This window comes from Rhinopithecus bieti, unplaced genomic scaffold (assembly GCF_001698545.2).
Source record: "Rhinopithecus bieti isolate Rb0 unplaced genomic scaffold, ASM169854v2 scaffold_41913, whole genome shotgun sequence".
Taxonomy (NCBI): domain Eukaryota; kingdom Metazoa; phylum Chordata; class Mammalia; order Primates; family Cercopithecidae; genus Rhinopithecus; species Rhinopithecus bieti.
Genome location: NW_016818964.1, coordinates 2,750,311 through 2,775,452, shown reverse-complemented (window position 1 = coordinate 2,775,452; position 25,142 = coordinate 2,750,311). Strand labels below are relative to the sequence as shown.

Sequence of the window (25,142 nt, the reverse complement as noted above, 5' to 3'; positions counted from 1 at the left end):
TGGGTGGAAGGCAATACCTCTGAGAAACCAGCAAGAGGAGGGGGACCTTTAGGTGGCCCTGGAGAGCCTCAGCGGCAGTAGGGAACTCCCAAGCATGGAGATTTTACAAGGAGACGGGTCTGGTCTGGATGACGCGCAGCTGTCCTTCTGCCCCGATACATTTTCTATGCTGAGGCATATGCGTGTCTGCTGCTCCTGAAACTCCCCTGTATTTTGTGGGACAGAGACCTAGGCTCTGAGCTCCCCAGAGGACAAAGGCAGCCCAGGCCCCACAAGGGGAGCATCCTGGTCCCCATCTTCCTCCCAAGGACTGCCAGCAAAAAGAGGCCAAGTGTCCAGGAACAAAAGCTGGGGCCTTTTCCCCAAGGGCTCAAGGAATGAAGGGGTGACTGAGAAGGCCGCCTCTCCTCCCCTCCAAGGGATCAGCATCCACTACCCAGAGAACAGAGCAGAAGGGGCATCTGTCTTCTTCTGTCTCGTCTGGAGGTCTCAGCATCTTGCCCCTTCCTGCCATGTTCCTGGCCCCTCAGAAGCCGTCACCGCTGAGGGCTCCTGCCCATGACCCATGGGACAGCTCCAGCCTCCCCCTCTGGAGCCCCAGATATGGCAGGGATGGAACTGTTTCCCTTCATTCTCCTAACCTTTGGCTCCCACCACCATCAGGCGAGGCTGTGTGATGAATGTCATCAGGTGAGAACAACAGAGGCCCTCCTTAGATGGGATAGTCAAAGAAGGCCTCTCTGAAACAGAGATGCCTTGCATAAGACCTTAAGGACAAGAGAGAATTGCAGGGGCCATTGAAAATAATATGCTAAGAATGGATAAGGCTCAAGGACAGTATCTCTAGCTAGTTGCACTTTCAATGAACTCCAGTAGTCAAGGACAGTATCTCTAGTTGAACTTTTAATGAACTCTAGTAGGCGCCAAGAAGGCAGACAAATAAGAAAGAGCTTAGAGACAAGGAACTAAGCAGAAGGTTATATCTGGGTGCAGAAAGTTTGTTTTGCATTGTGTTATTTTGCTGACGTGGGATTTATGGAGTATAAATAAAGTGAGGCGGAGGCTCTAGGCGCGGCCGCCATGTTCTCTGTTTGTCTTTGTCTCTTGTGTCTGTTCATTCTCCACCACCCCCGGCACGGTCCCCAATAAGAATTTCTTAGCTTCAGCCTTTGGAAAACTGAAAATAATAAATAATTTAAAATAAAATAAAATACTTTTTTTTAAAAAACAGAGAAATAACATAGGATGAGAGATGACTACATTTATAAGTAAGTTAGACTTTTTTGGATTCCCTTGTTCCCCAAGGAGGAACTTCGTGGTTATTCACAGCTCCTACCCTGGTGACAGGCATTCTTGGGTGTCCCCTGATGCTCCATTCACTGTCAGGGCGAAGTCTCACTTCCTGCCAGAGAAGCCTCATTCTCTGGAGGTGTTTTAAAGAATGAGGTATAAGTAGAAATACAAGTTCTAAAATTTCTGCCCACACTCTAACAGATGGTCTTAAGGCAGGCTTCTGGGTGCATACAAGGCATCCTATAGACCACTTGGCAACCTATCAAGAAGGAAGAGCTGGCCAGGCACAGTGACTCATACCTGTAATCCCAGAACTTTGGGAGGCCAAGGAGGGTGGATCACTTAAGTCCAGGAGTTCCAGCCTGGGCAACATGGCAAAATTCCATCCATACAAAATATACAGAACTTAGCCAGGTGTATTGGCACATGCCTGGATCCCAACTACTTAGGAGGCTGAGATGGGAGGATCTCTTGAGCCAGGGAGGTGGAGGTTGCCATGAGTCGAGATTGCGCCACTGCACTCCAGCTTGGGCAACAGAGCAAGACCCTTTCTCAAAAAAAAAAAAAAAAAAAAAAAAGGCCAGTCTACAAAATCATTACTTTCCTTGAACCCCTAGGACAGCTGAGGTTGCAGGGCACCAAATGGCCTGAACTCTCAGGACAGTAAGGTGCTTCCAAGGAGAGACAGGACTCTGGATCACTGAGCCCCCTGCGGTCCGCTGCGCAAGTGAGTAAGGAATCAGCTAAAAGTCTTAAGTGATTGCTAAAGGCCAACTAAGACTCACGTGGGTGCATAGAACCTTTGGAAGCCGCAGACACAGCATGGGTCCCACCAACCTGCAGACCCTTTTCCCTGCGGGCTGGGTCCCTGCAGGGTCCTGGAGAAAGCATCCCTGGGAGGGGCAAGACTGGAGGAAGGGAGCAGGAAAGGCATCAAATACCCCCACCTTCCTTCTCTTCTAGAGGAAGGGCACAAAAACCTTAAGCCATGGGGGAAAGATAGCCAACCCTGTAGCTTCCAAGGCTCGTGCAAAGACAATTGCAGAAGGAGAAGAAATAGTAAAACCCTCCGCCCTTGGGGAAGAGCAAGAAACCATCCTGAGCCCAGACCTGGAGACCTGCTATGCTTAGGAGAGGGGCAGGGATCTTGAGAAAATGCCACCCCTAAGCCCCAAATACACAGGGCCTGCCTAGACTGAAGCTGGATGAGGAACATAGAGAATCCCACTTCTCCCATCCAACCAGGCTAGCAAGTAACAAGCAAACAGATGTCTACCACTGGGGATGGGGTAGAGACCATATCCAAGGCTCAGGCACAGTGCAGAAGCTTAAAGACACTGAGCAAACTCCTCTGCAAGTCAACCTCCACCCTAAGCACGGGATAACACTGATCTGAACCCAGTGGCACACTCACAGCAACCACAGCGTCTTAGTCTGTTCGTGCCGCTGTAACAGAAAACCACAGACTGGTTAATTTATAACTAATAGAAATGTATTGGCTCACAGTTCTGGAAGCTGGGGTGTCCAATATCAAGTTACCAGTATGTTTGAGAGCCTTCTTGCTGCATCATCACATGATGGAAAGTGGGAAGATGAGAAAGAGAAAGAGAGGGCCAAACTCACCCTTTTATAATGGCATTAATTTCACTCATGCGGGTGGAGCCCTTGTGGCTTACCTCTTGAAGGTCCTCTTTCTTAATACTGTTACAATGGCAATTACATTTCAGCATGAGTTGGGACAAACATTCAGACCATAGCATAGGGCAACTACAAAAGCCAAGTCCCCCTGGACTCCTGCTTGGATTGACTCAACCCCCAGGGAAAGGCCTAGCCAGAAAAAAGACATACACATTTCCCAGCATGAATATCATTTGTCCTGTCTGTACTGTTGCCCCTACCCGCTACACTCTCTCTTCCAGTCCCTGCCTACTACTCCCTACATCCAGCACCTTTGACCCTCCCTCCCAGTGTCGCCCCCGTGAGGCCCATAAGACAGGCTGAAAGTGTCCATGCACTGATCCAGAATAGACCTCAGCCAATGATGGATGGGAGTGAGGGGATTAACACCCTACAGGTGGGACAACTCTTGCCTGTTCCACATTATCTCCAGTGGTCCCCAGCAGGACTGAGCCTCCGTGGCCCACATTGCAAAGTCACTCATCAATCGACACTTTTCGGGCTGCCTTCCCTTCCATTGCTCACCTCCCCATTCCTCTGTTGGTGTTTCCTGGGATCACCTCCCACATAAGCCACTTGCACTCAAATCCTTGTGTATTAGTCTGTTCTCACGCTGCTAATAAAGACATACCCAAGACTGAGTAATTTATAAAGAAAAAGGGGCTTAATGGACGCACAGTTGCACATGACTGGGGAGGCCTCACAATCACGGTGGAAGGCTAAGGAGGAGCAAAGGCACATCTTACATGGCAGCAGGCATGAGAGCGTGTGCAGGGGAACTGCCTTTTTTAAAACCATCCAATCTAGTGAGACTTATTCACTATCATGAGAGCAGCACAGCACAGCCCCCATGATTCAGTTACCTCCCACTGGGTCCCTCCTACAACACATGAGGATTATGGGAGCTACAATTCAAGATGAGATTTGGGTGGGGATACAGCCAAAACATAACATCTCGTTTTGGGGTCTCAGCCTAAGGCTTCTTCCCACTCTCTTTTCTGTCCCCACTCAGGAGCCCATAGGTTTGAGCCTAAGATAGCCACAGCACTCTATCGTGTTGCTCTTGAAATCTGGCTGTGTTCAGGTCTTATCCATCTCCTTCCCTTGGGATAAAGCTCAGACAGGTGGCTTTGCCATCTCTGTGCAATGATCTACCTGCTCAGCACCCCAGGTAGCTCCTGACCTGTCAGAATCTTAGAGGATACAGGTCAGCTTTGGAGCTGATCCCCAGCTGGGCAGTGCCATGTGCCAAGGCATGGGGCAGTGGGGTAAATCACTCAAACCAGTGATTGATCCCTAGGTCTTTGCAATTTGTCAAGGGAAATCTTGGCTCAATTCTCAGTTATCTTTTCCACTAGTAAATCCCTGTTACCAAAGACACTCAAAAGAGTTTGGCTGAGGCTGGTCCCAAAATGGTTAAAATTATTGAACTACTCTGCCCCTACTCCCATCCCAGACCTCTTCATCAATCTGAAATTGTTTGAGTCATTGTAAAAGTAAATTTACCTCCCTGAGTGCAGGCTGGTTGCTCAAGGAGGCAGCTGGAGAGAGCTAGTGGGCAGACAACCAGATTCAGGCTGCAGATCTACTGGAAATAACCTGCAAAGTTTATCCTTTTCAGCCATGGAAAGATGCCCATCTTTAATAGCAGCAGGAGTTGGGTATTCTGGATCAACTTCTTCCAAGTTCTTCTAACAATGTCTATAAAATAAGACCACGAGCGTCACCCTTCTTGGAATGGCGTGAGGATTTTATGTAATGAGACCTGGGCAGTGACTTGACCACAGTGTGTGTATATAGGTGTTATTTTTTTTTTATCTTCTTGTTGATCTTGTTTTAGCACTTTTGGGACTGCCCTGTGGCTATTTAGGGTGTCCCACAGGTGACCCAGACGTGGTATGGGGACTCAGGAGAACAGAGGGCGGAGTGACAGGACGTAGAAGCTCTTTTCCTCCCTTCTCCAGTCCAGGTGCTTTGGAAGTCACAGCACTCCAGTCATCTCCCACTTGGGCTCATTGCAGTCGTTGCAGCTCATAACTCCTTTCTGTGCCCACTGTTTTCCATAAACTCAGAGCAGCCACTCCAGTCCCCCTTGGGTCCCTTGAGTCTCCTGGTGGGTGGGGAAGCCAGTGTTGAAGGTTCACAGCTGTCAGAGGGTGAGTGCTCCTGGATGGGCTGCAGCTGGGGGTGATAGGAGGGAGAGGATCAGAGACATGAGGGGCTCACACCTGCTTCCCCGTCATATCTGAGCCTTTGTAGCTATTCAATGGCAGGCTTGGCCACAGGGGCTGTTCTCATCAACCCGGGGACTGTACTGTGATCTGACCCAGCCTTTCAATGGCCAGCTTCTTCCCAGAGTGTCAGAACGTGAGCATTTCTTTTCCTGGGCTGGTAAAATGCCTGGGAAGAATCTCCCCCTAAACCCACACACACATTTTTTGCGTTTTTCCCCCCCTTTCATTTGGCCTCTCATTCTCTTTCATTCTCTCCGGAGAGTGGCTATAAACTCTAGCCCTGTGCTGACGGGGCTCTAGAAGTTTGGTCTTGGATGTTTACAATGTAAAAGCACGGGAAACTTCTTTATTCTTTATCCTGGAGGACAGCCTAAGGCCTAAATGTCCAACCCATGGCCAGGCAGGCTCGTCACAGGAAACTTGTTTATCCTGGCACATGCTCTTGTGGCTCTTTCTGACTTGTGTCCAGTTTATTTCTACCAAGATAGTCACACTCTAGGAGAGGAGTCAGGTCGATGTGTATTGGTCAGATAAGACTCAGAGGAGACAACTCAACAAAATACATGAAATAACAGAAAAAAATGTTGCTTACAGGTCCCAGAGAGAAGAGGGCAGTGTGCCACCCAGGGCCAATGGGAACAGGGCACCCTCCAGGACACATGTGCTCAAACAGCAAGTGAGAGCAAGAGAGAGGGGGCGAGGGACATGTGGGCTTTTATGAGGGTCCAGGGTGTTACCCAAGCAGGTTTCCCTTGGGGGTTCTAATTGGTGGGTTTAGAGCATGCGGGCATGACCTCTGTGGAGTCACACTGACTGAGAGGTGAGTCAAGTAGGTTGTATCTAGGTGTCCCACAAGGCAGTTTATAGGGCAGATATATGGATCGGCCATCTTGAGAGACTGGAAGACAGCAAAGAATTGGAAACTGTGTCAAGGGTGACCAAACCCTACTTCTGGTATGAGAAAGTCCAAGTTAGATTCAGAATGGAGGCCAAGACAACATAAAAGTGTAAGAATTCACTGCACTGCCATCCTGAATGTCATAGCCTGCCTGCTAGTGTTCTAGGTGTCCACTGATAAAGAAGATTGAGAGACTTAACACTTAGTATGGAAACTTTCATTTTTAGTGTGAAGCTCCTGCTCTTAGTCATGTTGGTGCCCCCTAGTCCACAGACTCAACCTCTCCAAGGATAACTCTCCAGTGATCTATTGGAGGGGGACTCCTGGGGTTTTCCTGCTTCTTAAGCAGACTTGCAGCCAGCCCTCCTACTGTCAGTCTAGCTTCAAGCCCACCTCCAAAGCCCATGCTGCTCCAGTGGCTGAGCCTTCAGGGTCCTGCAGGGCAAAGCTGACTCTTTCTTCTCTCTTTACTGACAACTTAATATCCAGCTTTCCTGGGGCTGCTAGGTGGAACCATTTGTCCATGTCATTTATGGCTGTGGGCCTTTACGGGGGTCCAGGGCATTACCCAAACAGGTTTCCCTTGCGGGGCTCGGGCTCTAATTGGTGGATTTAGAGAAAGAAGGAGTGACTTCTGTGGAGTCATCTCCTTTTTTCTTCTCTTTGTCCTTGTGGGCTTATGCTTTTCTTTAATCCTTGACTGTTATTTTAGTGGTGTTTTGAGATGGAACAGAGATGGAAGCAACTCTCTTTATTGGGTTAATTCTTCTATTGCTTGCAATCAAAAGATTTCCTACTGTGTTCAATAGAAAGTACATACATTTGCAGTAAGAGACCATCTTGGCTTACACAAGAGAAGTTTCTTTCTCTTTCATCTAAAAGTATCAGCCAGGGTGGTGGCTCTGCTCTGGGAGACCCAGGCTCCTGCAGTCTTGTTGCTCTGCCTTCTGTAAGGTGTTGTTCTCAACTATGGGTGTAAGATGCTCACTCTCCCACCTGCAGCAGAGCCCATGGGAAAGGACAAAGAGGCAAAGGTGGGCCCATCCAATCCCTTTAACTGCATACCCAGATGAGTGCATCTAACTGCAAGAGGGTTTGGAAATGCAGTTCTTCCCTGGGGATTGTGTGCCTAGCCAAAGCCAGGGCTCTCTTCCTATCATCTAGAAGGAAAGAACAGGCATTGGGTGACTACTGGCAGCCCCTGCCTCTCTGGTGAAGACACCAGTCTCAACAGGAACCTATTCTAGATCCCTGCGATGAGAATTCTCTGCATCCCTGTTCAGCCTGCTGAGCCACTGTGTGCCACAGCACAGTTAGCTGTGGATGTGCCTGACTTCCCTAACACTGCAGGCCTGAGGACAGGCAGATTCTTCTGGAATCCCATAGGAGTAGAACCTGGTGTCCCAGGGGCCATCTGGGGCCAGGAGTGTCAGGAATCCTGGAGCTGCCAGAGTCAGTTCAGCCAGCTCCTGAGTGAACAAGCCTCAGCCCAGTGAAGGGAGACGGGGTATTCAGGCTGTATACATTTTCTACTACTGTGAAACAAATGACCACAAACTTAGTTGACTTTAAATGAAACCCATTACTATCTTATAGTTCCAGAGGTCAGAAGTTCTGAGTTCTCTGCTTATGGCCCCGCAAGACAGAAATGAAAAGTTTCAACCAGCCTGGGCTCTCATCTGGAGGCTCTACTAAGAATTGGCTTCCAAGCCCCTTCAGATTATCCACAGAATTCAGTTATTTGCCATTGTAGGACTAAGGTCCCCATTTTCTTGCAGGCTGGCAGCTGGGACAGCTTTTAGCACTTCATAGCCACCTGCATTCCCTGGCTCATGGCATCCCTATCCACAAAGCCAGAAACAGATATCAAATCTCCTGCATGCTTCAAATCTCTAACTTCCTTTACTGCTGTGAGCAGAGAAAACTCTCTGCTTTCAAAGGGTTCATGTAATTGGATCAGAGTCACCTGTATAATTTCTTTTCTTTCTCTCTCTTTCTTTCTTTCTTTCTTTCTTTCTTTCTTTCTTTCTTTCTTTCTTTCTTTCTTTCTTTCTTTCTTTCTTTCTTTCTTTCTTTTTTTGTTAAGACAGGGTTGCACTCTGTTTTCCCAGGCTGGAGTGCAGTGGCGCAATCATGGCTCACTGCAGCCTCAACCTCCTGGGCTCAGGTGATCCTCCCACGTCTGCCTCCTGCGTAGTTGGGTATGCACCGCCATGCCTGTCTAAATTTTTGTGTTTGTTTGTAGAGATGGAGTTTCATCATGTTGCCCAGGCTGGTCTCAAACTCCTGGGTTCAAGGAATCCCTCTGGTCTCCCAAAGTGCTGATTGCAGGCATGAGCCACCTTGCCAGGCCGATAATATCCTTTTTGCCATTAACACAACAAAATCACAGGAGTGATAGCTCAACATGCTCAGAAGCTCCACCAACACCCAGAGAGGAGGGGATTATACCAGGTAGGTTATTGGGCACCACTCTCAGAATTCTGCCTGCTGCAAAGTTCGAAGCTGAGGGTTTAGAGATAAAGAACCAGGTGAGAGCCACAGAACCAAGGTGGGGGTGAGGGACTCGCTGCCAGAATGGAAAGAGATCCTCTGGGAACCGGGAGGCCTCACCTTCATGAGGGGATGAGGGAGGAGGTCAGAACCCACACCTAGAATAATGGGTGCTCCAGGGTGACCTGCCTTGCAGGACTGTTTACTAGGCTTCAGCTGGGATGCAGGCTCATCCATCCTCCCAGACCCAGGTCAGACCCAAGTGCTTTCCTTTCAGAAGGGCTTGGATTTCTAGTTAACGCAGGGGCTTTTACCTTTCATTCCAATGAGGGTCTTCCGCTGTCCTAATGAATGCCCTGACATTGAGGGTATTATTTGGGGAATGCGTGACTTTTGTGGGGAGAAGTTTCACAGCTTCTTTCAGATTACCCAAGGCATCAAAGAAAGGGGAAGGTGGGGGAAAAGAATCACATATTGAAAGAATACCCTGAGAAGCTTAATTTCCATGGCTGGGTACAAACCATGCTTCACTGACCCAATTAAGAGACGTGGATGAGTTGTTCAAGTTTTTGAAATGTCTGTAGACTAGACTCACAGTTTTGCTTCTCTTTGCTTCTCTGCTTTCAAAGGGCTCATGTAATTGGATCAGAGCCACCCAGATAATTTCCTTTTTTTTTTTTTAACTTTTTGAGACAGGGACTCACTCTGTTTGCAGTGATCACAGACGCTACAGCCAAACACAAACCTGAGTCACACATACTGAGCCAAACACAAAGGCTGGCTGGGATCTTGAAGGCCATTTAGTTCAACTCCTCATTTAGAGAAGGGCAAACAGGTTCAGAGAGAAGGTAACCTGCCCAGGGTTATACGGAGTCGTAGCAGGGGAGGGGCCAGCTTGTCTTCAAATTTAGATTCATTTCGGTTCATCACATCCCAAGATTTTGTGATGACAGCGTGGGGAAAGAGAATTGAGCCTAACGTGACCCCTCCCCAGGGCGGAGTGTGCAGGATTGTAGTTTCCGCGGTCACTGCCGTGTTGAAAACCCTTTAGTGTCTGTCCGAAGTCCTCAGGATAAAATCCACACTCCCCTTCCTCAACATGCCTCTGGCCCTCAGAGCCATGGGCTGGCCTCTGGCATAGCACTTATCAGAGGTTAGTGCCCATGGCCATCTGCCTGTGGGTCCATCCCTTCAGCAGACGTGAGTGTCGCTGGCTGTGGGGATTGAGGGGACCGAGGGGACCGAGCTGTGTCCCCTCTGTTCCCTGGGGCCCAGCCCAGTGCCTGGACCACAGCATGTGCTCATAGAGGGTGTGGAAAGAAGAAGCAAACCAACATATGAACGCATTTCCTGATACTCCTGAGCCTAGTATGCCCCCTGCCCACCCCAAGTATGCTGGGCCTGCCCCACAGCCAGCGAGAAAAAAAGGTTCTGGGAAGAGTTGCAACAATTCATCTTTATTTCTCATTTTCCTCTGGGCGTGCGGAATCTGGTATATTTCACCCCAGGTATATTCGGGATAGTTGGCTCTTCGCTGGGTCAAGACGGCTGGGTGCCTTCTCCCCTGACATGGTTCTCTTCTCTGCAGGGTGAGGGGCAGGGAGCTAGTAGAACCTCGCAATGCCAGCCGCAATGGCAGACCCAGTGGAGCCCAGGATGAATTTGGTCAACCCGGAGAGTCCAGTTGCTCCTGGGAAGAAGCAGAGGGTGAACAGTGTGGGACATGCCTGTCGCAGAAGCTCTGTGGGCAGGACTGTGGGGTCAGAGACTCCAGTGACCCTCAGGAGGGGCTGAGGCTTAGAGACCCCACCCAGTTGCCCTCTCTGTTTCCCAGTACCCTCGGGGTCTTTGTGTGGGGAGAGGCTGCTGCAGGCATGAACTCCCATGGTAAACTCCAGAGCTGGAAGCAGCCTTACTCTTCAGGGAAGGAGGCTGCACCCCAGAGGGGAGGAGATGCCCCAGGTAACCCAGCAAATCTGCTTCAGGCTGAGTCTTCCTGAGCCCACTGTTCCTGGACTGGGCTCCTTCCCTCCCTCCTCCATCTCCCTCAGAGAAATTCCGAGAGAATGTGTAGAGAGAGACAGAGGAACAGAGAGATTGAGGCCCATAGGATTGAGATTGGGACTGGGTCCTTGGAGGCTCTTGCCCTCCTCATCGCCCTCCCGAGCCAGCCCTGCCAGGATACTTACCCAGTGACTGCAGAGTGGCCACAAGGCTGCCCGGGGCAACTCCACCCCCATTGGCAATGGCCGCTGCGGACATCATCTTGGCTGCTATGGAGGACGAGGCGATTCCCGTCGCAGTGAAGCCCATGGCAGTGAGCACCATGGGCACAGCCCCCACGGCCACAACTGCAGGGAAGAGGAGCTGGGTCAGTGCATGGGCTCAGAAGGGACCCCCCAGATACACGGAGTCAGGCTTGGGGACCTCAGGGAATCTGGAGAGAGGTGAACTCTGAGCTTGGGAGAGACTATGGGCACAGCCAATAGGCACAAATCAAGGGGAGCACAGCCAGGCGGGGAAAGTAGAGGGAAAAGCTAGCAAGGCCACTGGGCACAGGGCTCTGGGCCAAGCTCTGCTAGGCAGCAGGACCTTCCTTGGGAAAGCCACTTGTCCTCGGGGCCTCAGTGTCTGCCTTGGCCAAATGCTGGACCAGGGGAAGAGTCAGAAGCTTTCAATTCATTCCATTCAAGCATTGCTCTCACGTGGCATTCAAGCATTCTACAGTGCTTGCCATGACTCAGGCACACAGTGCAAAATGAAGCTCATCTTTCTCTGCCATGAGGACTTATTACTATCTGAAGAGCTTTTCTGGACTATAGGAGAAAGTCATGGTATCCCTCATTAATAAACACTGACCCTGCTTCAAATGAGCTAACAGCCCTGCTCAGAGAGCACGACACCCATCCTCTTCACTTCTCCCTGCCCCGGTCAAACCACCAAGCCCTAGATTTCATTGCCAAGTATCCTGTATTTACTGGGAACTGACATCACAGTAGCATGCCTTCCTAGCACACCAGGGGAGTGCCTTCCAAGTTTCTTATGTTTGCTGGGGAGCAAATCTCATTCGGGGAGCAGATCTTGCCCAGGAGATTATGTAAGAGGCACATTCAGAGTGGCTCAAAGAGACAGCTCTAGGGCTCCATGGTGTTGCCACAGAGCACATTGGAAGCAACTAAACCAAGGGGAGCCCCTGGCATCTCTTTCATGTCTACTGTGTTCAATTTCTATTGTTTCACCCTATGCAATCCTGACCGGAACCCTGAAAGGGCACTGCTAGCCCTTTCTCTGGAGAGGAAACAGGAGCTCAGAGGAGTTCAAAGACATGCTCAGGGTCACACAGTGAACGTTCTGCAAAGGGGAAATGGCCTCTGTCTGGCTGCTGCCACACCCTGCCCACACACGCTCCAGCTCCCAGTCTCCAAGCCCCTGCTTCCAGCTTCCAGTGCGGTACTTCTAGCTCCTTGTTTCATACTTAGCCCCTCATCCCACCTCCTCCCCTGACCACGCACGTGAGGGAAACCTTGGCATGGACAAGGCCAGCTGCTCCCCAAGTCCACCTCCCTAGGGGCAGGTGGTTACTTAAGCCCCTTCCCCACAGACTCACCTCCTCCAATCACAACTGTAGCAATCCTCGCTGGAAACCAGAAGAACATTCTGTGAGTAGATCCACACTGGCCTCCCCTCCACTTTCTGAGCTAATTGCCCATCCAGTGGGAGGGGCTGCCCCAGGTTGGGAGCCACAGGAAGGGATGACCCCTGTCTACCGCTCTTTGTTTCATTTTGGGAAGTGGAATTTCTGGAGGAGGGTGAGGACCACCGGAGGATTTGACACCAGTGCTTGTCCTGAATGAATTTACGTGGCCCTGACCTAGTTGGTTGGTTGGTTGATTGGGGGAAATCAGACGTTATCTTTTCTTTTCTGCCTCCCAAGCCAGGTTTAGTTCAAACGAAAAGCAGAACAAAAATGAACAAAATCTTACAGATGTGGCTAGGAAGGCATGCTACTGTGATGTCAGTTCCCAGTAAATACAGGATACTTGGCAATGAAATCTAGGGCTTGGTGGTTTGACCGGGGCAGGGAGAAGTGAAGACGATGGGTGTCGTGCTCTCTGAGCAGGGCTGTTAGCTCATTTGAAGCAGGGTCAGTGTTTATTAATGAGGGATACCATGACTTTCTCCTATAGTCCAGAAAAAGCTCTTCAGATAGTAATAAGTCCTCATGGCAGAGAAAGATGAGCTTCATTTTGCACTGTGTGCCTGAGTCATGGCAAGCACTGTAGAATGCTTGAATGCCACGTGAGAGCAATGCTTGAATGGAATGAATTGAAAGCTTCTGACTCTTCAAGGTCCATGCCATTGCTCCCTCCTCCAGGAAGCCTTCCCAGATTCTTCCAGGCAGAACTCATCCTTGCTCCTCCATGACTGGAGCCACTCACAGCACTGGGTATACATGGTTTGCTCCCCCACATGGTGAGCCCCTGGGGAACGGGCAGAGGTTCTCTTCCCCAGCAGCCAGAGGGGCCAGAACTGCAATTTGGGACCAGGAGTTCTAAAGATAGCCAGATGTGCAGGAGTGAGCTCAGCCAGCTCCCAGGGAGAGGCCTTAGAGTGATGGTGGAGGAAGTAAAGAGGCACCCCTGAGTGACCAGAAAGGCCACCTGGAGGGGTTATGAGCCCAGGGACTCAGGAATCGATAACCTGGTTAGAAGGTTCAATTTTATTGGCAGGCAGGAGAGGTGATGTCAAGATGGCTGGCAGCCTGGCAGACCTGGACTCTGACACACAAAAGCCCTCAGGAACTGGCTGCTGTGTGTAGGGGGGCCTGCCTGTTAGGCTCAGCTGATGGGCATTCATAGGGCAGAGTAGCCTGGCCATTATTTTGCACCATTCAGAACCTGCCCTACCCTGAGACCTCCCTCCAATTTCTATTCTCCCACTTCTATTAATATTTCTTTCTTTTTTTTTTTTTTTTTTTTTGAGACAGAGTCTTGTTCCGTCACCCAGCCTGGAGTGCAGTGGCACCATCTCAGCTCACTGCAACCTCTGCCTCCTGGATTCAAGCAATTATCCTGCCTCAGCCTCCCAAGTAGCTGGGATTACAGGCATGCACCTCCATGCCTGGCTATTATTTGTATTTTTGGTAGAGACGGGGTTTCACCATGTTGGCCAGGCTGGTCTCAAACTCCTGACCTCGAGTGATCTGCCCTTCTTGGCCTCCCAAAGTGCTGGGATTACAGGTGTGAGCCACCGCGCCTGGCTTATTCATACTTCTTATCATTGTTCATTGTTCTGCCTCCTGTTCCAAGCTTGGAAGCAGCACCCCCACACCCTTCTGTGCTGCCTAGAGCACTTGGACAACAGTAAATTGTCCCAGTTGGTAAATAAGGGACAATATTATCTTCTTATCTTCCTCTGGGGTTGTTACGAGAATTAAACAAATTGACAAACCTCAAATGCTAGGGTAAGTGACTAGAACATAAAAGCGCTCGCTTAAGTTGAGCTGTTATTATTTTAATTTTATGAATTGCTTGATCTTAAGCTGAGGAGTCATCTGCATTTCTGACAAAGAGAAAGGACTGCTGAGTGTGGCCCAGGCCCTCACTTGCTCATCACACTTCTCTGTACCGAGTTGGGAGCCCAAAGAGTGGTGTGTGTTGCTGAGGGCCAGTTACCTGCAAGTTGCAAAACAGGGTGCCAGTGAGGGACCCCAGCCTGAAGGAGCTAACCTCCAGTGCCCCCAGCAAGGGTCTGAGGATAGAGATGGTGGGGCTCAGGGCAGCTGAGGATGACAGGGTTGGCAAAGGGTGAGTGTAGGTTCAAATAGAGGTTAGAGGTTGGGGCAGGGGTCAGAAGTCAGGGTAGGAGTCAGGGGCCCTGTGCCCCCATTCAAGCCTATGCCATTTGTGCTGGTGGAGTTGGGGGAACCCCTGGATGTCCACCCAGGGAGACAGAAAGGTAAAGGGCAGTGGATACACGCAGAAGAGCACTTGTCAGCAGGTAGAGGCCAGGATTAGATGCTCACCAAATGACACTGATGGATCTCAAGAATATGGTTCTCAGTGTGGAAAAAAGCAATAGAATGGGATCTACAGCACGCCATCCTGCATGTCAGTTAAAACGCGTGCAAACAAAACACAATACTCGTTCTGCAAAAATACATATGAAAAACAGACACACATTAAATATATTAGAAAGGTTGACTTTGAAGGAGGGGAATTGAGGGTGAAAAGGAAGAAGAGTGAGAATAAATAAGACTAGAAAGAGATCTCCCAGAAACCAGTGAAAAAAGTGAGCTGAAGGAGCTTGTTAAAATCGATACTCTGGATGTGAGATCCCGCAGGACACAGGGGCCCTGTTGACAAGGTAAACTCCTAAACGAGATGAATTCTGACGGTAAATCTGGGGGAAGGGAGAGCTGAAGAGAGTGGGACTCAGTGGTAGATAGACCCTTTCCAGTTAGGCAGGAGGCCCAGGCCCAGAGGGGAGGGGACCTGGGGGACACCCAGGGCTGGGCACCCGGCCAGAGTCTGCCTGCCCCGGTCCCCCTCCCAGATTGAAAGTCACGGTGGACACCTGTTGTGAGAGGACAGGGCAGGGCAGCAAGGCTGTGGGTGTCCCCCCATTTTCTCTCCCACGGGTCCCCGGACAGGACCCCTGCCCTCCCCAGCTGCCTCCTCGCCCCCAGCACCAGCCCTTCCCAGGAACACTCACCCAGGGGCAAGACACAGGTGGCACAGCTAGAGGCCACCCTGGCCACTTTGGCCACACGAGTCACTGCTGATGAGGTGAAAGCGGAGGCCACCATGCCTGCTCGGGTTAATTCCGTGGCCTAGAGAGTAAGAGATCCTTAACTTCAGCCAGACCTGCCGAAGGGATGGAGCTCTGAGGACGGGATAGGCACACAACCTGGCTTGCCTCCCACTGTCCTGAAAAATGTGAGGAGCTCCAGGGGGCTAGGGAGGCTGCTCTGAGTTTGCGGGGTAGCAAGCCTGGAAAGGATCCTGGGGTGAGGGAGGGAGGCATGTTGAGGAGTTGGGGCTACCAAAGGACCTGTGTTAGATCAGGGCCCTGAGGAACTTTATTTCCCCAGGGGGGCTGCTTTCTTTCTTCTGAAAGTCCCAGCACCAACGTCTTAGACACTTCTGGGGCTCCCGTATCTCTCCACGGAGCAATTGAAAAGGCACCAAAATTAGGAAGTCAGAACCAACCGCGTTTTTAAGGCATATATGGCAGGCGAGGTGCCTGCTCTGATGTAATCTCCTCACTAAAGTGAAAAAGATGGGACCCTCCCCCTCTGCATGTTACAGATGAGGGAACGTGATCTGACTCAGTGATTTGCTCCAGGTCAGAGGCTTCCCACAGGGAAGCAACACCCCAACCAGGCGTGGCCTTGAAATGGCTCCGCCTTGGTTCCTCCTAGCACTTATCTCTTCCCCCTGCCCACTTTACCCCAAGCCGCCCTCAAGGCCTGAGGAAAACCTGAGCAAGGACAAAGCTAACTGTCTTTAAATTCCAGAGTCCAGGGACAGATGGGGCTCAGGTCCCTTCCCTCCCAAGGCTCCCTGATGAGAGCAAAAAGACTGGGCAGAGAGTGGATGCTCAAGGCCTCCCCTCCGCTCCCTGAGCCCACAGCGCACCCAAAGTTCAGGGCCACGGGAAGGGTAGCTCCTGCCTGCCCTCCCAGTCTTACCCAGAGAAGGAGAGTTCCTGAGAATGTGAAGCTGACCCCACCGCCTTAAGCTTGGCTGTGTTCACAAAGGGTCTGATCCCAGGCCTTTTAAGCAGCTCCACCCTGACTGAAGCCAGCCCAGCCCCTTGACGTAGGCAACAAATGAGATAGGTTTCATTTTCCAGGAAACCGAAACTGCAGATATCTTTCTCCCCTCACGCCCAGTCAAGAGGAAAGTTCAGTTATTTACAGAAATAGGATTTGCCCATGGCATCAGTTGTTGTCAGTTAATATAAAATGTTTTGTCATTTAATTCGGGGATGGGAGTGTGCTCTATGCATAATGAAGTCATGAGAAGTAAAATCAAAGTTCTATAATAAAACAATACTATTACTTTCTAATGAAGAAGGTGATTTTCAGAATAATATTAGTCTTTGCAATAGGCAGATGTTCCGTTTTTCAAAAAAAGACTCGACTGAAGGCCCACTGTCCTGGATACTGACTAGGCATTGGGATAGGACTGTAAACAAAACAGACCAAAATATCCGTCTTCACAGAGTTTACCAGCAATGGGGACAAATTAAACATGATAAATAACTACATGTATAGAATGTTATTTGATGAAGCACTAACGCAAAAGGAGGTGACGCAGCGAGCCCGGCAGAATTATGGGGGGCAGTCATCCCAGGTGGAGGCCACAGCAGTGGCAGAGCCCGTGCGGCAGGAGCAACAAGGGGGCCAGTGTGGCCTCAGCAGGTGGGCCAGGGAGAGAGGCCCTGTGAGGCCACAAAAGCACTGCAAGGACTTGATCTTGTGTCCTGAAGCCATTGCACGGGATTATTGTCTATACCTTTTGGGGGATAGGGGGATGAAGCCTAGAAATGACATGATCAGGCTCACTCTGCAGCTGCTCTGAGAACAGGCGGAAGAGAAAGCACCAGGTGCTGAAATGTACATTTAAATCTTCCACAGGAGTAGTGTGCAGGTTGTAAGATTCAAATTGGAGTCACTTGGGTCAAACCTCAGCAGACAGAGCCAGCAAGGCTATAAGGGAGGGCTGTCACGCAAGATGAGGCTCTCCCGTTTGCCTGCTAATAGGAACTATCACAAGAAATGTTTCCAAACTGCAGCTTATTACATGGGCCACGCAAGGACAGCTTGAAGCACAAGGAGAGCGAGCCAGTTATGCAAAAACATTTGCCTGGCACAGTGTCTCACACACCCAATCCAAAACTGCAGGAACCTGACCATAACTCCAAGATTCCCAGTCCTACCTAACAACTACTGACACTTGCCAGTCAGAACTCACCAGGACTTGTAAGATGCTGCCAGCACCCATAAACTTCCTTCCTTTCTTTCTTTCTTTCTTTCTATTCTTTTCTTTTTTTTTTCTTTTCTTTTCTTTTCTTTTCTTTTCTTTTCTTTTCTCTTTTCTTTTCTTTTCTTTTCTTTTCTTTTCTTTTCTTTTCTTTTCTTTCTTTTTTGAGATGGAGTTTTGCTCTTGTTGCCCAGGCTGGAGGGCAATGGTGCAATCTCGGCTCACTGCAACCTCCACCTCCCGGTTCAAGTGATTCTCCTGCCTCAGCCTCCCAAGTAGCTGGGATTAAAGGCACCCGCCACCATGCCCGTCTGATTTTTTGTATTTTTAGTAGAGACGGGGTTTCACCATGTTGGCCAGGCTGGTCTCAAACTTCTGATGTCAGGTGATCCTCCTGCCTCAGCCTCCCAAAGTGCTGGGATTACAGGCGTATGCTTTTGGCCGTGGGATCACAGCCATTAAACTTTCTTTCAAAACAACTTGCATAACTTTCATAAAACAAATGGCATTGAACTTTCTTTCAAACCAACTTGCATAACAGCCTCTTTCTCTAAAAAATTCCCAACTTTTTCCTTTGTTCTCCAAAACAAAAAGACCACCCTGGTCCATATTTATGTTGTGGGGTTGCAATCCTACTTCTTGCGTATTATTCCCAAGTAAAACTATTTTACTTAAAGATTTGGTTCTCTCTCTCTCTTTTTATGTTGACACAAGTGTGACAATCAACAGGTTGCTTCAACTAGTTTAAGCCACACTGATGGTGACCTATACTGCTATTCAGGGGTCCAGCAGGTGTCCACTCTGACTTTATCTGTGGGAAGGGCCCCCCGGGAGGCTGTATATTCAGAAATCTATATGCCCCTGTGCAGCTACTACATCAGTACCAGAGACTTTGCAAATTAGCATAATGAATGTATGTATGTGATGTCATCAGGCTCCATGTCCTAACCAAAGGCTGGATAGGGGTCACCCTAATGCTGAGGCTCAAATCACTTCTGGATGGAACAATACACGACCAGCATATGGACACAGTTTTCGTCCAGCAGTTCTACACAATTTCAATAGTAAATTCAACTTCTTTCTTCGAAAGGCATCTATGACCATTTCCTCTCCGCTCAACCTCAGATGGTGGTTTCTTATGTCATCAAGAAGTCTTCTCAACATCAAATCCACCAACCTCCAGCATCTATATACATATCTACATCCATATACTCTGCCTTCTCTCCATTTCTGTGGATGAACTATCCCAGTTCCTAAAGATTGTATCCCCTCTTGCCTACTCAAAGACTTAATCTTGCAACTATCCTCTCCCTCTCCCAAATTCCCAAGAATATAGACCTGGGCTTGGCTGTGTTCTTAGAGGAGCTGACTCCAGATGCTTTAAGCAGCTTCACCCCAACAGAAGCACAAGCCCAAGCAATGCAGGCAGCAAATGAGAGAGGATTTGTTTTCCCAGGAAACCTTAACTGCAGACATTTTTCTCCTTTCTTCTCCAGTAAAGAGGAAAATCTAATTATTATAGAGCTCAATTTCCGATCACTTTCTTGACCCTATGATCTCACTATTTTTCTGCTGCCATTATGGCAAATTGTTGAGAGAGACATTTACACTGGCTCTTTTTCAGCTCACAGACACTCTTAAAGAGATGCACTGTATAGAATATAAAGTGTTTTCAGGCATCCAAAAAGGTATAGATGATAATATAATGCTTATGCATCCACCACTCAGCTCAAGAACTCAAACATTACAGAAACAACGAAAACAACCTGCGAATCCCTTCCTAGTCTCCTTTCTCTGCCTCCCTCTCCAGAACTGACAGCTGGCTCTTCTCACGCATGTCTTTATACTTTTACCATACGTGAATGTCAAATGCAGAACTTCCTTGGCAGTTGTTGGATGCTTGAGGGCATTTCAGGCCAGGGTCAAAGACAGGAAGCAGTAATGAAATAGGGCCAGGAATGTCCAGTCCCTAACCTTTCCTGGGAGGATGTGCTAAGAACTGTAAAACCAGCTCTAAAAGAAGTAGAGGAATTAGGGAGTAGAGATTGCAGAGAAAGGAAAAGAGAGAGAGAGAATGAGGGAGAATTGGTGGGCTGTGCCTTTCCCTGAGCCCCATGATGAGAGGAGGGGAGGGCTCTGCCCACCCAGAGCTAAATGGTACCCATGTGGAAAGCATGACTTCAATCCCTTGGAATTTTTTTTTCTTTTCTTTTTTTCTTTCTTTCCTTTTTTTCTTTTCTTTTCTTTTCTTTTTTTTTTCTTTCTTTTTTTTTTTTTTTTTTTTTTTTTGAGATGGAGCCTCCCTCTGTCACCGAGGCTGGAGTGCAGTGGCACGGTCTCAGCTCACTGCAACCTCTGCCTCCCAGGTTCCAGTGATTCTCCTGCCTCAGCCTCCTGAGCAACCGGGATTACAGGCACCTGCCACCACACTTGGCTGATTTTTTTCTGCATTTTTAGTAGAGACAGGGTTTCACCATGTTGGCCAGGCTGGTCTCCAACACCTGACCTCAAGTGATCTGCCCACCTCGGCCTCCCAAAGTGCTGGGATTACAGGTGGGAGCCACTGTGCCTGGCCTTGAATCCCTTGGAATTTGAGGGCAACAAGCACAGTTGTCTGAGTTGGATCTATACAGTCTAAGGGTAGAAGGCTGTGGTTAGAAGGCTGCCCTGGGCAGGAGGGCAGGAAGCCTACTCTGGGGGTAAGCTGCCCCTTTAGAGTCTGGCACTGTGTTTTCCCTGAGCCAGACGTGGCACCAACCCAATGCAGCTGAGAAAGATGTGGCCATGATCACCACCCAGAGGGTCGAGAGGAGCTGAGAGTGGTGGACTATTCGAAAGCTGCAGTCCAGTACAGGATTGGAGCTGTCCAGCCAGATGTGGCAAACCCTTGTCAAGGACGCTGTGATGAGGGTCCCTGCTGATGGAAGAACTGACAGAGAGAATTAGCAGTGGGAATCTTCCCCACCAGCGGGCATCAGAGACAGAGCACAGCAGTGTCCCTGCAGGTGCATTCTTATACCCAACAAGCCCTGTGCTGAGGGCTTCGCCTGTGTTAAGTACTTGAATCCTCACAACAACCCCATGAAGAGGTACCGCCATTCCCATTTCACAGATAAGCTCATGAGTCATGAGGAGGGTCCTTCATCAGTTCCCCATGGGGCCTTCCCACATCCATTGCCTTTTTCTGCTGGGTGCTCCACACTGAGGCAGGTACCCTCTTGGCTGAGCTTGGTTGGGTCCTGCCAAGATAACTCAAGCCCATTACCTTTCCAAGACCTTCATGCAACCCTCAGCAATGCAGGCTTCCTCTCCCTGCCAAGCACAGATAGTTCCAGCCTATGTTCACCTGCAGATGGGTGGTCCTAGCCAGTCTCTGACTGGCAAGTGGCAGATGCAGGACTAACTATCTCACACACACCCTACCCCCGGGGCTCCAAGAGAGGAACCAAGAAAAGCCAAAGCACCTTCAAGCCCTGTGGGGAAAACTCCATGACAACAGGGGCTCCGTAGTATTAACAATGTATTACAGCACTTAGAGCATACAAGGGTGCTCAACAAATATATGAATGAATTCCTCTTAAAGCACTTTTTCCAGTGAATCCTAAGCTCTCCCCCATACAGGCTACATGTGAGTGTAAGAGCTGACAGTCAGATTTGTTATGCTTTCTTATAATAAATCCCAAAGAGGCATGTCCAGCAGCTCTCTTTGAAACTGGGGGTCCTTATTTTCCAATGTTCTCAGCTTTGAGGTTTATGTTGAAATTTCTCAGAGGAAGAGTACAAGGTAGCTGAATAGGAACAGCTCCAGTCTACAGCTCCCAGCAAAATCGACATAGAAGATGGATGATTTCTACATTTCCAACTGCAGTACCTGGTTCATCTCACTGGGACTGGTTGGACAGTGAGTGCAGCCCACAGAGGGCGAGCGGAAGTAGGGTGGGGCATCGCCTCACCCAGGAAGCACAAGGGGTTAGGGGATTTCCCTTTCTTAGTCAAGTGAAGCCGTGAGTGACTGTACCTGGAGGAATGGTACACTATGGCCCAAATACTGCACATTTCCCACGGTCTTTGCAACCGGCAGACCAGGAGATTCCCTCCCATGCCTGGCTTGGCAGGTCCCATACCCACAGAGAGCAGCAGTCTGAGATCAACCTAGGGTGCTGAAGTGTGGTGGGGGGAGGGGCGTCCACCATTGCTGAGGCTTGAGTAGGCGGTTCTATGCTCACAGTGTAACCAAAGCAGCAGGGAAGCTCGAACTGGGTGGAGCCCACTGCAGCTCAGCAAGGCCTACTGCCTCTCGAGATTCCACCTCTGGGGGCAGGGCATGGCTAAACAAAAGGCAGCAGACAGCTTCTCCAGCCTTAAACGTCCCTGCCTGACAGCCCTGAAGAGAGCAGTGGTTCTCTCAGCACAGTGTTTGAGCTCCAATAATGGACAGACTGCCTCCTCAAGTGTAGCCTGGCTATAACACATGTAGCCTGACTGGGAGACACCTCCCAGTAGGGGCCAACAGACACCTCATACAGGCAGGTGCCCCTCTGGGACAAAGTTTCCTGAGGAAGGATCAGGCAGCAATAATTGCTGTTCTGCAGCCTCTGCTAGTGATACCCAGGCAAACAGGGTCTGGAGTGGACCTCCAGCAATCTCCAACAGACCTGCAGCTGAGGGGCCTGTCTGTTAGAAGGACAACCAACAAACAGAAAGGAATAGCATCAACATCAACAAAAAGGACATCCACACCAAAACCCCATCCGTAGGTCACTAATATCAAAGACCAAAGGTAGATAAAACCACAAAGATGGGGAGAAACCAGAACAGAAAGTCTGAAAATTCCAAAAACCAGAACACCTCTTCTCCTCCAAAGGAATACAATTCCTCCCCAGCAAGGGAACAAAACTGGATGGAGAATGAGTTTGACAAGCTGACAGAAATAGGCTTCAAGGGGCGGTATGAATGAAATTCTCTAAGCTAACGGAGCATGTTCTAACCCATTGCAAGGAAGCTGAAAACCTTGAAAAAAGGTTAGACGAATGGCTAACTAGAAAAATCCGTGTAGAGAAGAGGTTAAATGACCTAATGGAGCTGAAAAACCACAGTATGAGAACTTTGTGAAGCATACACAAGCTTCAATAGCCAATTTGATCAAGTGGAAGAAAGGATATCAGTGGTTGAAGATAAAATTAATGAAATAAAGTGAGAAGACAAGATTAGAGAAAAAAGAGTGAAAAGAAACAAACAAAGGCTCCAAGAAATATGGGACTATGTGAAAAGACCAAAGCTACACTGGATTGGTGTACCTGAAAGTGATGTGGAGAATGGAACCAAGTTAGAAAACACTCTTCAGGATATTACCCAGGAGAACTTCCCCAACCTGGCAAGGCAGGCCAACATTCAAATTCAGGAAATACAGAGAACACCACAAAGATACTCTCCTTGAGAAGAGAAACCGCAAGACACATAATTGTCATATTCACCAAGGTTGAAATAAAGGAAAAAATGTGAAGGGCAGTCAGAGAGAAAGGTTGGGTTAACCACAAAGGGAAGTCCATAAGACTAACAGTGGATCTCTCAGCAGAAACCCTGCAAGCCAGAAGAGAGTGGGGGCCAATATTCAACATTCTTAAAGAAAAGAATTTTCAACCCAGAATTTCATATCCAGCCAAACTAAGCTTCATAAATGAAGGAAAAATAAAATCCTTTACAGACAAGCAAATGCTGAGAGATTTTGTCACCACCAGGCCTGCCTTACAAGAGCTCCTGAAGGAAGCACTAAACATGGAAAGGAACAACCAGTACCAGCCATTGCAAAAACATGCCAAACTGTAAAGACCATCGATGCTATGAAGAAACTGCATCAATTAACAGGCAAAATAACCAGCTAGCATCATAAAGACAGGATCAAATTTACACATAACAATATTAACCTTAAATTTAAATGGGCTAAATACCCCAATTAAAAGAAACAGACTGGCAAATTGGATGAAGAGTCAAGACCTATCAGTGTGCTGTATTCAGGAGACCCATCTCATGTGCAAAGACACACATAGACTCAAAATAAAGGGATGGAGGAAGATCAACCAAGCAAATGGAAACCAAAAAAAAAGCAGGGGTTGCAATCCTAGTCTCTGACAAAACAGACTTTAAACCATCAAAGATCAAAAGAGACAAAGAAGTCCATTACACAATGGTAAAAGGATCAATTCAACAAGAAGAGCTAACTATCCTAAATATATATGTACACAATACAGAAGCACCCAGATTCATAAAGCAAGTTCTTAGAGACCTACAAAGAGACTTAGACACCCACATGATAATAATGGGAGACTTTAACACCCCACTGTCAATACTAGACAGATCAACGAGACAGAAAATTCACAAGGATATCCAGGACTTGAACTCAGCTCTGCACCAAGTGGACCTAATAGACATCTACAGAACTTTCCATCTCAAATCAACATAATATAAATTCTTCTCAGAACCACATCACACTTATTCTAACATTGACCACATAATTGGAAGTAAAACACTCCTTAGTAAATGTAAAAGAACAGAAATCACAACAAACTGTCTCTCAGACCACAGTGCAATCAAATTAGAACTCAGGATTAAGAAACTCATTCAAAAACCACACAACTACATGGAAACTGAACAATCTGCTCCTGAATGACTACTGGGTAAATGATGAAATGAAGGCAGAAAAAAAGATGTTATTTGAAACCAATCAGAACAAAGACACAATGTACCAAAATCTCTGGGACACATTTAAAGCAATGTGTAGAGAAATTTACAGCGTGAAATGCCCACAAAAGAAAGCAGGAAATATCTAAAATAGACACCCTAACATCACAATTAAAAGAACTAGAGAAGCAAGAGTAAACAAATTCAAAAGCTAGCAGAAGACAAGAAATAACTAAGATCAGAACAGTACTGAAGGAAACAGGGATGCAAAAAAAAAAAAAACCTTCAAAAAATCAGTGAATTCAGGAGCAGGTTTTTTTTGAAAAGATCAACAAAACTGACAGACAGCTAGCAAAACTAATAAAGAAGAAAAGAGAGAAGAATCAAATAGACGCAATAAAAAATGATAAAGGGGATATCACCACTGACTCCACAGAAATACAAACTACCATCAGAGAATACTATAAACACCTCTACACAAATAAACTAGAAAACCTAGTAGAAATGGATGAATTCCTGGACATATATACCCTCCCAAGACTAAACGAGGAAGAAGTTGAATCCCTGAATAGACCAATAACAGGCTCTGAAATTGAGGCAATAATTAACAGGCTACCAACCAAAAAAGAGTCCAGGACCAGACAGATTCACAGCCAAATTCTACCAGAGGTACAAGGAGGAGCTGGTACCATTCCTTCTGAAACTATTCCAATCAATAGAAAAAGAGAGAATCTTCCTTAATTTATTTTATGAGGCCAGCATCATCCTGATACCAAAGCCTGGCAGAGACACAGCAAAAAAAAGAGAATTTTAGACCAATATCCCTGATGAACATCGATGCATAAATCCTCAATAAAATTCTGGCAAACCATTTCCATA

At 48.3% G+C, this 25,142-nt stretch overlaps 1 protein-coding gene across 5 annotated transcripts; it reads right to left on the bottom strand.

Moving 5' to 3' along the window:
• Positions 1 to 10,031: 10,031 nt before the first annotated feature.
• Positions 10,032 to 16,396, bottom strand: LOC108519138 (interferon alpha-inducible protein 27, mitochondrial). Of its 5 annotated transcripts, none has more exons than XM_017857942.1 (5): positions 16,289 to 16,396; positions 15,310 to 15,427; positions 12,203 to 12,232; positions 10,785 to 10,946; positions 10,032 to 10,285 (listed from the first exon to the last, which is right to left on the bottom strand). In XM_017857942.1, exons 2-5 carry the CDS (start codon positions 15,401 to 15,403, stop codon positions 10,200 to 10,202), a joined length of 372 nt encoding a protein of 123 aa, XP_017713431.1. In that variant the 5' UTR covers positions 15,404 to 15,427; positions 16,289 to 16,396; the 3' UTR covers positions 10,032 to 10,199. The 5 variants fall into 5 exon arrangements, with proteins under 5 accessions (XP_017713431.1, XP_017713430.1, XP_017713432.1 ...); XM_017857941.1 differs by having other exon boundaries at positions 15,310 to 15,461; positions 16,289 to 16,394; XM_017857943.1 differs by lacking the exon at positions 12,203 to 12,232 and having other exon boundaries at positions 15,310 to 15,461; positions 16,289 to 16,394.
• Positions 16,397 to 25,142: the final 8,746 nt, after the last annotated feature.